Source organism: Haliotis asinina, chromosome 8 (genome assembly GCF_037392515.1).
Source record: "Haliotis asinina isolate JCU_RB_2024 chromosome 8, JCU_Hal_asi_v2, whole genome shotgun sequence".
Lineage (NCBI taxonomy): Eukaryota > Metazoa > Mollusca > Gastropoda > Lepetellida > Haliotidae > Haliotis > Haliotis asinina.
This window is the reverse complement of record NC_090287.1, coordinates 52,739,534-52,757,684: the sequence shown is the minus strand read 5'-3', so window position 1 is coordinate 52,757,684 and position 18,151 is coordinate 52,739,534. Positions and strand designations below refer to the sequence as shown.

Genomic DNA, 18,151 nt, shown 5'->3' with positions numbered 1-18,151 from the left:
GGAGTGGTTGCTGTTGAAGGCCTTCCTGAGCGTGGGTCATCATCAAGGCTTTGTCTGCCACACTTAAATTCTGCAGCCCACTTCTTTACTGTGGAAAATGAAGGAGCATCATCCCCTAGAGTGGAGACCATGTCAGCATGTATCTGTGTTGGGGACATCCCTTTCTTTTGCAAGTACTTGATGACTGACTGCCCTGTATTCAGTTTTGTCCATTTCTGATGATTTCAGAGGGTAGGTTTACCAAAAGAGCTGTAGTTGAGATAAAACTATTAGTACGTTTGTAGTTCTTGTGTCTATGATTCACTAAATGATTGTCCTCATTGGTGGCAAACACCTGTCTCTACCTGGTGGGGAAAAACCACTCAGGCTGAGAACTTTTCAGCCAACTCTCGTATTTAGCCAATTATGAAGAGTGTAAGTGGTAAAAAAGAAATTTTGAAGGGTGAGTGGCAAACATAAATGTATAGAACTAGACTGGAACTGTGTAGAATCAATTACATTGCTGAGAGTACTTAAATGAATCACTGTGACATTAGTACACATTAGTACATATATTATCCGACTGATCAACTTTGATTAACTCAGACGAGGTTAGATACATAATATTTGCAGAAAATGCCATCTGCTTCCTGCACTTCAGAGCACAGCGATACACTTCGGTTTGGGATCAATTGAAACGTAAAATCAGTAACTGAAGGTAAATTACCTAAATAGTCCAGTGTTATGGACATAGCGATATTTGGCGATTGGACCCGTATCCATCTCCTGTATGTTGACTGATTACTGACCTACCGCTAAAATCGTTTTGTGAAGACTGAATCTTAAAGTCGGGAAACACGGTGATTATGATGATGATTCTATTAATCAAAACATGCATGTACTGTCACATACTGTCTCAGCCGTATTTCTCCCGATCTGACAATATTTGAATCTCGCTATTATTACCCGGTCGTTGTATAGATTCAGCTGAACGTGGCCTTGACCTTCGCACGCGGGCACTTCCGGCTTGTCTCGGAAACACCTGGCATGGTAACTAGAACTAGTTACTGTATCAAATATAACGCCAATAAACCGCTATATCTCGCTGAATTTGTCGGTCTTTTCCAAGGCAGTGTATGTACGGTTCATAAAACGTACAATTTGTACCTCTATGTATTCGGCGTCTGGATATGAAAGCAGTATAGAAAACGGTATGAAGATTGCCTGTATAATGCCATCAGTGTACTTTCTTGAAACTTAATGTATCAACTGAATACATGTATGGTTCTGTGGACTGAAGACACTTGGCCTGTCTTCTGAGTCTGTATGTCTGACGAAATACTACTCTTTAAGTAGATAAAGGCAGAAACAAGTGGGTATACACATATGTGTTTGATAATCTGCAAATACGAACAAGACAATTTCTGTAAGAACAGAACATGTATGTTAACGGCAGCCCACTGTACGATTCTGACTATATAATAGACATGGCATTATGAATTGATAATCGATATTTGATAATGATAATCAGCGATCGGAAAACTTGAGCACGGTCACAAACACATGCAAAGACATGTGAATTGTTTATCTGCAAACAAGCGAGAACATACGTACGTGTTTACTACAGGAACTGCACTAGACAATATAGCCAGTACTAGAATTCTGCAATGCTTACGATGAAGCTGAGAGGGAGAACATGTGGCAACCTACACTGGTGCATCACATAATTACATAACAGTGATAAAGCCAGTGCAGCCATACCACACTACAACCCCGTATCAAGTGAATTTGCGTAGGTGGTGAGTTTCATTTCCTCCGTACAGTCACAACTGTTCCATTGCTACTTCAGTCACTATTGCATGCAGAACAGTTGTGACCACACGACCAACAGTTTGGTCACTGAATAAGCCCATTTTATCCTCGTGTAATTTAGTGAACAGAGTCGTAATACAAAACCCCCCAAAACGTCTTGATCTTGGTGAATTACACATTTCTTAATCAAACATTTCGTTTTATGCTGCACAATTTCTTCATGTATCTCTATCATCATCAAATGTAGATTACTGAGTTGTACAGTTTCATGATAATCATGAATAAATTGGTGGTTTCTCGTTCTTTCTGTGCGTCGACGTTCCATACCCACTGCACCGACAACTTTGCGTTTTCAAACAATGACTGGTGCCCCTGTACTACTTTCTCTAATGACATATCCCTCCGCCTGGAATCTGAATCCAGAGCAAATAATCACATTGGCGACGACACTCCATCGGTTTTGCGGTTTCGTGAAAACGTGCGTTTTTGTTTACCGTATTCCTATACATGCAACCATGTGTCATATCCGTGAGACGTTTTCTGTCACCTGTTGCATTGGTTTAATGAAATACCGAACTGACTGGAAAATATATAACAAAACATCTCAAATTTGTTCTACATGTATTTTTTATTTTCATTTTAGTGTACGTTTCATCAGACTGTAATACCAGTCACGTGACCATTTCTTTGGCCACGTGAAATGTAGAATAAAATTTCAGTATCGTAACATATCTCCAGTAACTATAGCCGATTACGCTATGGGCGGCGAAACAGTCAATAAATATCAAACGTTCCCATAGAGTTGTACCTTAGCTAAAGTTGCTTTAACAAACATGCTTTAAAATTCTGTGTTTTACAACTAGCTAAAGACAAGCATAGAATCAATAATAGAAATAATTATTCAACAAACGTTTAATCAAGACGGTGATTTTATAGTATATGAATCTAGAGCATTATGAACCGGCTGGCGTTCACCCGGGTGGATAGGTTTGTTACTAGTATCAATTAGCCAGCTGCAAAACACAGAGGTAGTCCAAAGTCACAGTCACAGTGTGACTTTTGTTGAGGTATGCGCACCTGCTCCTAGCAGATTGTACACAGTAAACTTACAATAAATGTACAATCCTTAACATTATTCACAATAACCGCTAGGAAAGGTTAACTGAAATAAAATTAAACATTTAAAATATATTTTATAAATATATGTACAATATCCGGCATAACTGAGCGCTTCACAACGCTCAACTTGGGTTGGGTGGGAGGGTGGGGTGGGGAGGTTGGGTGTGGGGATGGGATGGGTTTAAGATAGAGTCGCAAGCGTTGAGCACTCGACTCCAATAGTTTCTACAGCACTCATATCGTCTCTCCTGATCGGAATAATGTCAGCAACATTCTCAGAGCCACTGGAGGGTATGTCTTGTGTAGCCACCTCTCTTTCTCTCTCACCATACCATGACTAGTGTAATTTAGTATTCCGAACACACCTCGTCTTCACATTCATAAAACCTGCAACATGGGTGAGGTAATGACCAGTCACGTGACTACCACGTGCAGCTCCTGTAGGTGCCGTATCCTCTTTGCCAGCAGTAACCGGAAGTCCAAGAAGCAAGATGGCGACGATGTTTTTAACTCAGGAGCTGGTGACCACAGAATGTCCTGTCATGCTTTGTGGTACTAGCAACAGCAGGCACGGAAGCTTGCATAGTTTTTATTTCTCTGTGCGCCCGCCGGGCAACTATCGGCATCCACAGGCCTCCACCACCATATCCTGGTAGTTCTTCAACACAACCTTGTCCCATTCGTCCAGATACAACATGGAGATAGCAGTCAGCTCTGTGGGCACACAGCACGCCTTGGGCACGGCACTTGGATTCACAGAGTTGACTAAAGTCTGAACTATTGCATGGTTTGTAGAGTTGAGATGATGCGCCAGAGGAAATGGACAGTCTCCGTGGCAGTAGAAAGCATTGTAACCACTGGGCGCAACGATCCAGTCATTCCAGCCGACATCATTGAAGTCAACATACAGCGCATGTCTACGACACTGATTCTTGTGCTTCCTCCGCCTCCTCTTCTTCTTCCGTTGCTTCCGGCGCCGCGCCCGACTGCTGGCTCTACGCGTGCGGGGCTTCGGCCCTCGGCCATCGTCCGTATAAGTCACTAACAAAGGTCTTTGTGTATGCCAGTGAGAGTCGGACATCGACGCAGAACGCCGCAACCGAACGTGTGCATCTGTTGTTACAGAAGGGTTGTTTGTTATAAGTCTAACTTCAAGCCCATGATTTAACCGGGGCCGTTTCTTCCACTTTAATACTGCCGAATGAACATCAAAAGACTCCCATTGGGAAGAGTTCTTAAGATCCACAACCTTTGTGTCTATAAGTCTTGATATACACTCAGCGCTCTGTCCCAGAGGCTGCATAATCTCATGCACCTCCACCCGGTGCCTCTGGGACGTCTTTGCATGTTTAACAGCACTATTATTTTTGTTAGCTTCCAGCAACTTATACACATCCTTGAATACCCTGAGCTCTGCTGCTGCTAAAGCCTCGACGTCGGGAATAGTGGAGATATTGAACCACATCCGAACACAGTTCTTCTCATCACAACCGGCATCTGTTGGCCCCACATCTGAAACAAGTTAGAAGCTATTAGTGGGTTTATTTCAGAAAACACACGAAACAACGATGCTAAATGAAGTATTTTCCAGACAGACTTCGATCATATTTAAACCGTTAATTTAAAAGTGGACACGTATTAATTACAGTAGGTATCTTCTCCCTTCTGTAAAGTGATCATACCATTCCGAACAAATCGTACAGGAGAATAGGAGTCAATTCAAAGCTTGGGAGAGTTTAAAGTGGGACTTGAACATCATCTAATGTCAAATACTGACATGTCATTGTTGTGGCAACCTTGATTCTTCATGACCGTTATCACAAAGGCAATTTTGCGGAACAAACTATCCATGGGTATATGGTGAAGCTTAGGATCATGTATGGTAGACAGGTTGCAACACCAGGTGGAGTTGCAAGGAATGCCTATACAAATAGAGATATCTAGGGTACGGGTGGCCGCATTCTCATCGTAACACCTGAGACATCAAACCCCATTTCTCGTCCATGCTACACCTTGCATTTCCACCTCGGACAACAACCTGCCAAATAACATCGACTCCTGTATTGAAACAAGGTGTGAAAAAACACCTGCACGTGAATTTTTCAAAGAATAAAATTTGAGTAACGTTTCTCTTCAGTTCTGCATTTTTGCTGACTCAATTGTTAGAAATACTGCAAACTTGGTTGCGCCATAAGTAAACATGACGTCACTTCCGGTGACTACATTTGAGCGATCATCAGCTAGGGCTATGTATGACTAACTGGATGAAACGGTGTTCGGAATCCAACAAAATTCCCCCCAGCTATACGTTTGTATTCGTTGCCGTGATAAAATGCCGATGTTGTTTTTACATTTGCTTAAGCCCGAGCATTCTACTATGCTAAACCAACATTCATGTGGCGGCAGAGCTATGATAGAAATTCCCACATGGCTCAAGTGAGGAGATCCCTCTCTCGGATATGCAAATATTTCGTGATAATCTGACCCAATACGAGTTTCTGACATCATACACAATATCCACACATCAGATTGTCTTTTGGTATTTCGTGGGAGGGGGAACCGGATGGGTGTGACCTGAAGCTGGGGTGCGTCCACCATCTGGTCAATGGACTGACTGACCAGCCAGGGTGGGGGAAATGCAGGAAGTGGTGAAACAGTGCTAGTGGTTTGAGGTGAAGGGTGCGAGAAAACACAGCGGTGGGGAGACATAATGCAAGCACGTTCAGAAACATTTCGGGTTTAAAACCAAAACCTGTAATATTGGATTGACATGATGCCAACTCTCCCAGCAACTGGAATTTTGGTTGGGAACATAAGCTGGTGAAGATATAAGATATGTCCAAAGAGATTAAGAATGACATATTGTCTAGACTAAGTAAGCATCATAAACTGGACTTGGGTTGGGGTAAGGTGAAGGATGAGTCTGGTTCGATGCTTGGCCCGTTCAGGATTTGGACAACTGCCCTCCATGCAATGAATCCGGAGTGCACATCTCATCGATAAACATTGTCTAACGATAGTGCTAATGCACATACATTGTGGCGCAAGCGGTTACGTCATGAGGTAGATTTACCAAATATCTCAGTCTGATGTCAATACATTCTCATTTAAGAAGAATGTTGGATAACATGCTTACGGTCATGTATAGAACCATTACTATATCAAACATGGAAACGCACCAAGGTGGTGCTAATAAGTATTGTCCAATACATATGAAGGGTCGCTGGCGTTTGACCCACAACACCAGAATGGAGATAGCCGTACAAGGGAACACGTAGTACGATCTAGACTTAGAAGCAAATCGACAGCGGTCAACACCATCGATATTTGTGAGATTCCATGAACTGTCCCAACACAGACAAAACAAACGTTCCTGTCTCCATGACCTTTTTCACCCGTTGACCTTTCCAGACTCCTTGCAGCGATCAAGAAACAGACGGCAAACGCCCGGGGAGACCGAGTCGTGGAAACATGTAAACATCACTGTGTCTGGAAGCGCAAAAGGTGGTAGGGACGATGAAGCATGGCGCGGACGGTAATTGTCCGAACACCCCATCTGTCACTGCCAACGGCCGATACCACTATGTGGACTAGCAACAGACGATACTTCTGCAGAAAAGACTTCCATCCAAAGCATGTAGCTCAAACACCGAAATATCGAATGTTTCCTTTCCACGGCCTTCGAAATTCGCCGGCCACCATGGCAGTCACGCCACACATCCTACTGTCATTATGGACATATTGGTGTCTCTCATAGAAACACCTTTTATTGATGTCATAAACACAAACTGTCCGTCACCATAGAACTGGCAAACTTTGGGACGGATGATAGCAATGTTTACCTTCAGATTAATCAGAACACTTAGTCTTAACTACCTCAAAGCCAATTATACCAATAGGGCACCCTCTTCGTAAGCATTTCTCTTTCAACTTCTTCACGTTCAGCTATACATATATGTTTTGCTGGCATAAAAGGGTTTGTTATTTAAAAGACTTTGCGTGTACGGACAGATCGCTTGAGGGATTACTGTTTAGATTTGGAAGAAAATAAATCATCTCTTTCATTTGAATAAAATAATATTTACTACACCGAACTGACAGACACAGAGATTTGATCAATATAATAACAGGGAAGCAATTCTAAGGCTGGAGATGTCTGCAAAATGACCTAAAATTACGGCGGTAAGAGCTAAGCTATGATACAGCCTCGCCGAATGGTCGACATCGATCGCAGTGGGAAGTAAAACCAGCGATCGATACACAATGATGAATTAACAATGCATTGTTTATCTGGGCGAACGTTCCACCTGATGACTTGACTTATTCCTTAAGGGGTCCCAACATTAGTCAACCCGCCCGAAGCCTACCTGCACTATCAACCTATCGCACTGTCAAAAGTGACCTTATCAGTTACTTAATGATTTCATGATGTTTATGACACACTGCTGCAAATGAAATAAAGGGTTTCCGCGGTTTTACACACATATGTTGAAGATCAAACACAACAAACCAGGTAAGACAGGAAGAACGCAGGCACTGGTGATGACCTCAATTTATCACTACCGCAGTCAATAAAGCCGTCAGGTAATTCCGCACCAACAAATCTTACAACAAGGCAACCTGTGTTAAACGCCTAACCCAGGCCACCTGGCCCAAGATCCAAGCAGTACCTTCCGCGTTAAAGCGCCGTATACCTAAATCTACCTCGAGCTGAACGTTCGTGTACGATTGCTACGTATGCATGCCCTAAGAAAGAACAAGTGAGTCTGACCTATCTCCAGTTCATAATAAAACGTCACTCAGTTTTTCGATATTACGCTTTGTTCTGTAGCTTTTTGCGCCTGAAGATTCGTCCCTCGGAGCGTCCCCTGAGATACCTGTGTGTGGTCATCTGTCAGTAGCTAGCGGCTAACAGGTCTCACTGACCACCTACACACTGATAAAGCTCCCTGTTTGGCACTTACAGTATAAAGCCAAGCCTGCAGGCTCCATGACGACGGATAGGGTCATGGCTATGGGATATGAGAATTTATGTGTAATAATTTTATTGTATTCATGCCTAAGATAGTTGGCCGCTGGCGATGCCAGTATTAGCTTTGTAAACCTGTGTTGGAACACCGTGTCGTCGCCGCTCGGTATAGGGAACAAATAAGTACAAGCTCCGATACGTCAGTCATTCGTTATAAAGCCTGATGCAGGAGTAAACATCCGTCCGGGATGCTGTTGGTTGAAAATCTGACGTCTTTATAAGCGCTTCTCTCGAGCCATGAACTTATTTTAAACCAAATGGGAAATCAAGAAAGTTTCTTATTTTCAGATTGTTAAAATTGTGTCACTGAAAAGCGAAATGTCTCTGCGTCTCACTGCATTCGAACATCGGTAAAGCATTACTTCCTCGCGATCACCATTTTCCGTTATCAAATAGACCTTGATGGAGGTAAGGTCAGTGTTAACGTTGTACGTGCATGCACCTTGGGAACGGTAAGCTGTGCGCATGTCAATGTTACGTCGTCCCTGGTGGGTGATTCCTGGATGTGCTGATTAACAGGTCTTTCGTTAAATGGCTTTGATACTCACCTGTATGAAGAAAACTCCGCACAGTGTTAGCAGAGGTCAGACCTCTTCCTCTGGTTTTCAGGAATGGACTGGCTGAGCCGGGTCGGCTTGAGTACAGATCGTACAGTTCCAACATGTAATCTGGTATGTCGGACTTTCGCTGGGGATTGGGTCGACTCTTTAAACCAAGATTGTTAAACAAGCCAGCTTCCACGATTTTCAAAAAGTCGCTGTCTTTTCCCACAGATGCTTTTCCTGATATTCCGTTATTGTCAGTTGATGCCGGTCTGGATTGAGACGCTGCTAGGAGCTCTAAGCTCGGACCAATCAACGTGAGGCTAAGCAGGAGCACAAGACTGGTTGTCCTGGAGACCGCGCTCATGCTGAAGTGGACACCTGTAACAAACATTGCTTGAGTTAGGTCAAGGTCATAGGTGGAGATAACTGCGAAGTAACATTTACTCGCGGTGCGAAGACATCAAAACGATACCTCGACACAAACATCAAAAAGCAATAGCTGGAATCCAAGATGACCGTCGATGTAAAGTAGTTATTGTAACAAATATTCACTTCAGATTACTAATAGCTTTCCTAAAAAGGTGTTTGGTTCTGCTACGAATGTGGACCGAAGCTTGGCACAATAATCCAGTCTGCCTCCCAGGAAACAATATATCGGAACTCCAACTTATATTGATTAATCTGGGGAAAGAAAAATCAATCACTCGATTTGTTGCTTCGGTGACTTTTAACATATTTCGCTTCAAGTCTCCAGGCTGCGTCCGCTAACCACCTTGGAAGTGTTAAGCAGTACGAAGCATTCACAGCTCTTGCGGCGGCAGCAGTTGCAACAAGGAGTACGGCGTCAGACGTCGTCGGCGACAGGAGCCGAGTCAGGACAGGTGGCAGTACGGCGAGATGGAATGGCCTGCCTCCCCAACAACTCACCGCGAATGGACGGGGCTGCAGGGGGAGGGGACTGATGGGGAGGGGAGTGAGCTCATGGTGACGGGTGGGGTCACGGAGTGCGAAGCAAGAGCCTTATTCCACAGGTGGAGAATGCCAGGCTCATACAAACGCTTCAGCTATTTCAAGCAAGGTTGACGTGTGCAATTAAGAAATATACACTATTAACGTGTTAATCTATATATTCATGCTGAAAAATAGATGTTGTAAAAATAAATGATGCGCAACGTAATACTACAAATCTACAGCCCTACATTCATGTCAGAACACGAGAATAGAAAATATTATCGTTCAGGTCCCGATGTATGAACATGGCATAGGATCATTTAAAGAATAAATATATACACGTGCTTGTTAGGTTTATGGCGTAATTGAGCCCAACGGTCTTGGGGTGGGGGAGTTTGTTCTTGTGGCATGGGGTTGTAAATTAAACGGTAGCGAAATGGGGGTGTCAGTGGCAGTTTAACCCACCATGGCCCATTAGCCTCGGGTCCAACGAATGACAGTGGTGTTGTAGGCAATTAGCACTACTTCAAGCATGCATTGGGCCTCGTACGCGTTTTCGCACCGCGTAGCCCAGCTGACAGACGCTGTTCTCAGCACTGTGAAATAGGTGAGAAATAGGCTAATTTCCCATATGACTTCATTACAGCACCTGCGCCGTGTCGACAGAGCTCAAGCGAATAGCTGACATTTACTTTGAATTTATTTAATCGCCGTTAACACTGCCCTTGTACTTTTAGGACACTTGTATATGCACGCATATATTTCTCAATATTAGTATTAAAGTTTCGACTGCGCTATGAAATTAAAATTTAGGCTTAATACCCTTAAAAACATATTTGACGAAGCGCAGCACTTCTAATGCAAATTAAGAGGCATTATTAAGACGAAATATTTCTTTGATCCTGACAACTTTGATCAACCTTTACCCCGTTACCCGGGGGTAAGTTGGTGCTCGTGTCACATCCAGTGGGGTCGGGGGTGATGGTGTTACATAACTGCTTTGTTAAAAAAACACGACTTACGACCTCGATACTTTAATAACTGTCGCTTCACCAAAGCCAGCATGTAATGACTTCTGAAATATTTAACGGGAATTCCCTCCAACAATCCTATACAAACGTGCTGCTCATTAATATAAAATGTAAACGAGGTTTCTCCACTGTTACGGCACCCTTAATCAACCCCCTCCCTCCCGGGCTTGCCCCCCTTTCTACGCCGGACGCCCCCTCGCTCGAGATGCCAGTGGTTATGAATTAACACGCGGCGCATATAAATCCTCCTCGGTCGTAGTATATGTTTTACTGCGTTGTTTTGCTTCATCCTCAAGCGTTGCTATAAATACATAGATCTGTTCCACAAAGCACTAATATACATAAAACCTAAAGACATTTATATATACCAGTATTCGTTCTAATACAACACGACCTGCACATCCCCTGTTGCTATAGAAAGAGTTGGCAATCTTCACAAAATACCCAGTTAATTAAAAAAAAAAAATTCTAACACATCGTACAGATTAACAGATTAGGATATCTTGATCTAACGTTCAAGTTTCATTCCCTTAACATTTGTTCCTGCAGTTTCACATGTATACAATCATAAAATTATTAAATCTCTAGAATTTTAGTATACACAAATTGGAATGTATTATTATTCGTCCGCTTGATATTAATGAAAATAAAAGCATAAATAACATGCGATGTCAGTTATGAGGGGAATACTGAATAAACGTCCTCACCCGGTGGCCATCGTTTTAGTCCATGCATAGTCCCGTCAGACCCTATAGGGAACACCGCGACTGTCAGTGCACAACATGTCTCCCACAACACAATTAATTGAATACGATGGAAGTTGCAATCAAGAATGATGTCCACTGATGATGTTCTCACACATGCTGGCTGAATGATTCCACCTCAGCTTTGCCGATTCTTATAGACCTGGACATTTGCCATACAGTGTTCAAGCCCGACTCCATGCCCATTGACTGACGCGATTAACTCAAGGCAAAGGGAGGTAACTCTAGCCACTTTCGTCGGCCCTGTCGCTGTGTGAGTTTAGCGTGTATCCATTTAACCCTTGTTAGCGTTCATTGTTGTGAACAAATACGAAAGGTGAGTGTTATGATTAAAGTTGCATTTGAGATCAGAATGTTACAACTTATCAATATAAATAACATTATTGCCATAAGTGAGTTGCTTAGTCAATTAGTGCCTGGCAAATTACTGGGCTTGTGTCCCAAGCCGTTCGTCGTGACTGATCAGCGATCGGTGTGTTTTCGTGAACACAATTAGACTAATAGAACGCTCGTTCACCCACTCCAGTGCTTTGTTAGGTTTCGGGTGACTGGCTGACTTAGAAAAACACAAGAATCGCATGTTCAGGGCAACGCTTGTCATGCCACCGATACTATGATAGGGTGTTCAATAACGCCACTCCGACAAGAAAACTTGATGTCAGAGTACCGATTGCATTGATTGATTTGTTCATTGACATATCATCAATGCTTTCAACTGATCAGTCGCGGTATCGGAAACAATTTATATAAATTATGAACTGATTATCGTCATATCGTCTAAATTTGTCAGACTGAATTATGACGAAACTGATAGTCATACAGAATCGTCATAATGAAGGCCGTGTTTGTTTCGAGTTGACGTCGCGCTTCGCTATAATTACTGTCATTATTTACAACTTCTGGATTCCCATAATGACGTATCCGTATTTAAAAGATTGAGCATATTGTAGAGTCTCACGAAACTAGGATCGCTAGATAATTTCATTGATTCTTTGTTAACCTTTCGGCTTTCTCTCGAATGCACTGACTGGAAATCGAGCTTACAGGGGAATAATTCTGTTCGACATATCATTGGGAAGGCCTCCATTCTTCAGATATGTCGTAATTTATCATACTTTGTATAGCCTTCTCGCGGAATGCATACGGACATCGTCTTTTATGTACTCTTCGCCACTGTCCATTTCCTAGTTTGTCATAGCTGATCATGTTGTGATGTTTAAAACGCTGATGAGTATTCCTGGCCAATACTTCGTGTTGATTGTCAAAAGCAACAAGAAGTATAAAATGACAGCGTGTATGAGTGAAGAATGAGAACCACAAGCTCTCGATAAGATATGATGATGATGATGATATTTGTTATGACAGTACTTGAAACTGGCGTTAATCTGGGTCAGCGAAATATTAGCAGTGTTTAACCTGAGAGAAAACACATTGTGATGGCTGGTGACAGTACGGGCTCGCACGTCTACCCCGATATATACGGTTGGGTCTTTGGGGTGGTTAAATCCTGCTACCATCCATCACTGAGACGGCGAGGATATGTACATTGGTTTACGGGTAAACGGGGTGTGCGTAGGTGTGAGACGTCGGTGGTAGGGTACGGGTATGACTGTGGTGCACGTGTGTTCTTCCAACGACCACAGAAGTACCACGTCAGATAAAAATGTGTTGCTGATAACCACAAACATCCCTTGGGTGCCATGTGTCGGTTAATAGCTAAACAAGAGGGCGGGGTAGAGGGACATGTAACGTACATGTACACATATTGTCTTCTGTCGCGTGGATGGAAGATACTGCATAGGACAATCGTGGGTGAATGGTTTAGGGACCAGCTTCCTTGGGAGTTGGGATCTCAGGGTCGGACAAGATGGGATTTGTGGGTGGTGAGGGACGCTCGGGTAAATCTTGTGACAGATGGGGAAGTGGGGGCATGGAAGGGGAGGGGGAAGCAAACGTGACCTACTTGAAATCCCGGGTATAACTTTCAGTTCTGAGTACTTGTTGACAGGCACTTTTATCACTTCAATGTTAATAAGCATTAATGTCAATATTTTTTATTCCAAGTAAATCAGGCTAGTTTGGTTGTCGTTCTGTCCTCAGCGCCTAAAAAAGCTCCGTAACAAAATGTGTTGTGCGGTTAATATTACGCCACAGCATATCATTCACATAGATTTTATCTTGTACATGCTAACTTGTGTTACAAGAAACATATAAGCACAAAAAGGTAAAGGGGAGTCTCAAAGACAAGATACTTACCAGCTTTCCTACATCTGAGCCAGTTTTTTTGCACTGATATTGAGGTTCAAAACCAGCATATATGTACGATCTCGCCAAAAATGAGTCATAACCACGTTATGAAATATTAATGAGAATTATTATAGGGTCACTGCACATTTTTATCAAATTTGTCTCTCGTGTTTTATAAAGAGATCATTCATCTTCACTATGGACCATTGTATTTTTTCAGTTTTGAAGGCTTGGTTTCTTCCTTGAAAACAATAGGAGAAATGCTGCTTGAAACGTAGTTATAAAAATAATATCCTCATCAATTTGGAGTTATGATGTATTTTTTCACCTAGTTATCACTGAAAACAGGAGATCGATACGGACGTTACACGTGATGCGTCGTGATACGTCCATGTTCGTGTCTAAATCAAACGAGTTTCGACCGAGGATCTTTTTAACGAAATAAATAATATTCTGTGACATTTCATAAATCTACACCCTATCCTCATAACATCACAAAAGATACAGATTGCCAGACGAACTTCAAATAAATTGTGCTTCAGCAAACGAGAGACTTTGAATGACGCCAGTTATAAAGTCCAAATGGCCATGCAAACATAGGTTTCTTGACGCGAAACAAGAACGCTTGTCACACGAGGCGCCAACGTGTACACGACTTGTGATGAGGAACATCTTTTCCGATTGTAATTGTTTTGTAAATGCTGATTATATGAAGGGATAAATATTCATAAAGTTGTTGACAGATCCCGGCGAAAGTTTAACGTGCACGGTTGACTTGTGATGTTGTGAGCACCCTCGTTGAGAACGAGACGTTAGATTGTGTATGTAAAACATATTCTCTCTATATCGCAACATCGTATTTTTTCATTTTCATTCTTTTTTCATTGCTATAGTTCAATCCTCCTATAAAATGCTATAAAATCGATATTTTGGTTTTCCTTTACACCTAAATGTTAATTTATCTAAACCTGACAACCACGTCAATAACATAGGTAAAATAAAGTGCAATTTCATTCATTTTTTATATAAACAACGCCAAGACTTTACTCCGTTTATATGACGGCCGTTGTATTCAATGACGATGTCCCGGTCCCCGCCATGGCGCCTTCATATCAGGATGACGGGATCAGAAAAGGGGCGGTGTTGTTTTAACCAGAGTCAGTGGCGACTTCACAGAGCCATGAGTGAATAGAGATCACTTATAAGAGCGTCTAATTAGATTTAAGTGGCACTATTTATTGTAATCATTCTACTAAATGTTTACATTGAGTGCTTACAACAACAGTTCAATCCCTAATCCTATTTTAGTGTTTTCTGTTTTCTAAAAGCTTTAATAACATGTCAGAAAAACACTTACAGAGTCTGAGTCGATTGTTAACAGTGACAATTGTGACATTAAAACCGACTTACAATCGTCAGTAAAAAACGTACAAATGACCTAATTTTGTATACCTATGAAAAGTAAAAAAAACGATCTGATTTACTTTATAAATCACCTTGTGTCACTTACTGCACTAAAAATATAACAACGGTAAATTATGAAAAAAATAGTACGTTAACACCTTAATAAAATCTTGTCTTAACACACAAAGGAAAGTACTTGGATAACATTCCGAACGTGTTAAGCATGATTCTAATATGAGCCATCACACTGAATTTATGACAATTTTGTCTCCGACACGAATTGCATCATGACTATTAACCGCTAGTATGACTCCTGCAAACTTTGTCATGTTTAAAGTGGCTTCAATACGATGCAGTGTCCATAGTCCATCTTATAGAGCCCATAAACAGAGGGGACTCTCAGGTACGCGTTTCACCTACAATCACAGTGGATCCCTCGGGCTCCCGCTAGCTACAGGTGGCATTACTATGCATTGTGAATGGAGTAAATCAGGGCGAGCAGTAGAGTTTCCAAAGCATGTTCATACCTTGCCTTCAGTAGTGTTTTTCGCTGCCCGGGGCAATACTCCTATAATATGAGAGTGTTACAGCTCGCTCTGTTATCAGTCATATCTAACAGTTGTGGGTTCGGGTTTATCGATGTTATTTTTAATCATATCATATTTTCAAATTATGTTAAACTTGAGGATTTAAAATCGTCTTTACCTGGTGTGCGTTGAGTTAAATAATAACATATTTCTAGTAGTGGGTTTATTTTAAAGCTGTTGGGGTGTTATTGTGACAAAAGTTGAAACGTTTATATAAGTGGAAGGAGAAATATGTGGTGATGTAATACAAAGAAAGTGCTTCCTCAGCTGGTAAATGGTTTTGTTTGGTATTTTCCTACAAAACGTTTAGAAAAGAGTCGTGACGAAATGACCTTTAACATATTTACAGCATTGTACCACAAAAGGTTTTCACAAAGTTCAAAGTTTACTTTAAAAAACCAAACTATGTCTATTTTTCTCCAACAAAATATCGTCACAGGTTTGTGGTCTGTACTTATACGCCTGCCTGAGTTTCATCATGGGCAGTAACAATTAGATGTAAAATTAGCTTGATAAACTTGCCGACGTGCAGGCAAGCTGTTGCCATTATGCCAGGACGGTTGGGGAATCTGTTAGAGAAGAGGGATACAGGGTTGATTCTGGAATATATCACAAGGTAGAGCTCCAATACAATACAACACTGGCGAGTTTACGTTATCACGACTCTGAGGGACCAGGGCCTGGGGGTGGGGTTGGCATTTCAAGCCAGGCTTTGTTTGCGGTTGTCTATCGTTAGAACCATAAAACAAGTTGAATGAGAGTCCGTTACTAGAATGACTGTCCGGCTTTCTCGTGAAGCCAGGTCAGCGTATGGTGTAAAATTCGAGGCGAGCTATTTGTATGGCATACATCCCGATCTGACACAAATATGTATATATATAAAATAATACTGTATATTCAATTAAATGTAGTCACTCTGTGTATGTAACAGTTAATACGCTATGATAACATAAATCTATAATCTGAGAGAATGCATTGACAACAGGGCCATGTTATTGAACGGGGACTTTAAGTTAATACGGCTGTAAGTCAGAACAAAAATGTTTCGTAGGTGTGACTAACGCTGACATATTCAACTGAACCCGCCCGCCAAGTGTTACTTATTGCATTTTTGAAGCGTATTAATCATGTTATAGCGATAGGAGTATTTTAGTTGACTTGTGTTGGGTTTTTCTCAGCGTTGGACTTAAGGCAGAGTCTATTTAATCGGCGTCGAGTACAGGTGTAGCGACAGGACCAGGTGTAGCGACAGAACCAGGTGTAGCGACAGAACCAGGTGTAGCGACAGAACCAGGTGTAGCGACAGGACCAGATGTAGCGACAGGACCAGATGTATGATAGGGGACACAACTACTATCCTACTCTTGCCAAAGCTGCTCACTCAAAAACACGGGAAACACATGGAGACAATAAAGGGAGACCGCAAGCGCTACGTGACAAGCGCTTACCTGGACGAATATGTGGCAGAGGTAACGAGCAAGCTACATGTACAAGCAGAAAATACAGGAAAATATACTCACGTGTTTTGGTATAGCAGAGCCCAATTCCGGGGAAAATGTTATACCGGTCGAGCCATGACTGCCCCAGGGTTGGCGGCCCCCTGACCCCCTCCTTGTCGTCAATACTCAATAAAGGCACAGAGTGGTCGGATTCACATCTCTCCACTCGAGGAAAACATACAGATAATATTTTGTGTAGGTTCAGTGGCTTGTGGATTTTCCGCTGGGTGACTTTACAACGAAGGTGTGTATGTGTGCAGCGACGGCTGTGCGAAATCAGACATACAACGTTATGATCCTAGTGCATGGCCAGCTGGGTCATCACATGTCGCCCCAGTCCCCCCTATCCCCATGCGTTGGGGGCTACTAGACGTATATCTGTAACGACACACGCCTCACCAGCTAAGTACTCCAACATCGTGACACCGTAGGGCCAAGTAACAAATTAATATTTTCACAGCATTGAGGATCTACAACAGCCGACATTTCCTGCTGGGTTTAATATCCTTTACAAATATGTTCACAGTACAATCATTCCGAGTGCCTTTTTTCATATCTGTGAAGACGTATAGCTCCTCGGGCTCCAGCGCCTACGTGCGAACTGAAGTATGGATGGATACATTGAAGAAACGTGTTGTCATATTACGGCCTGCTTGCATTACCGTGGGCTTTCTTCCTGGAGTACGGCCTGATTGGCTGGTCCGACACCAAGCGAGCCAGGCAGGCAGGGCTTTCTGTGTGTTGTGTGTAGCTTGCACCCGAGACAGCCCGAGACGCAGGTAAGGCTGCCTCCTCTCCCGTCGTCACTTGCTTCACCCGCCGTCACGACACCCTCTCTCCGTCATACTTGTGGCCTCACAGTCTCGTCGACGACGACTCAACTCCGTTGTCGACATCCATGTTCATAAACGTTGATGAATCTGAAACGAGCGCGGAGTAGAAGGGATCTATCCGCTGATTGCGTGTGTGTTGTTCAGTCTGAAGTGAAAAGCCTGCTGGCGAGTATCCGACGGTAAAGCTGGCTGAGGAAGGCAGTTGTGTAGGCACGAGAGAGAGAGAGAGAGGGTATTCTGCCGTAATGAAAAGACTTGCCGTCGAGAGACTCGTGATAGTGGCAGAGTGACTAGGAGTTGGAGTGGACAATATTTAGAAGTGGTACAGTCTATTGTGATCCTGTTGAAGCT

The 18,151-nt window shown here is 42.6% G+C and overlaps 1 protein-coding gene across 2 annotated transcripts; it reads right to left on the bottom strand.

The window, feature by feature from the left end:
• Positions 1-2,400: 2,400 nt before the first annotated feature.
• On the bottom strand, positions 2,401-17,852 carry LOC137294690 (bone morphogenetic protein 2-like). Of its 2 annotated transcripts, none has more exons than XM_067825765.1 (3): positions 16,989-17,852; positions 8,488-8,862; positions 2,401-4,422 (listed from the first exon to the last, which is right to left on the bottom strand). In XM_067825765.1, the coding sequence occupies exons 2-3, from the start codon at positions 8,846-8,848 to the stop codon at positions 3,527-3,529; spliced, it is 1,257 nt and encodes a 418-aa protein (XP_067681866.1). In that variant the 5' UTR covers positions 8,849-8,862; positions 16,989-17,852; the 3' UTR covers positions 2,401-3,526. The 2 variants fall into 2 exon arrangements, with proteins under 2 accessions (XP_067681866.1, XP_067681865.1); XM_067825764.1 differs by lacking the exon at positions 16,989-17,852 and adding an exon at positions 11,174-11,435.
• Positions 17,853-18,151: the final 299 nt, after the last annotated feature.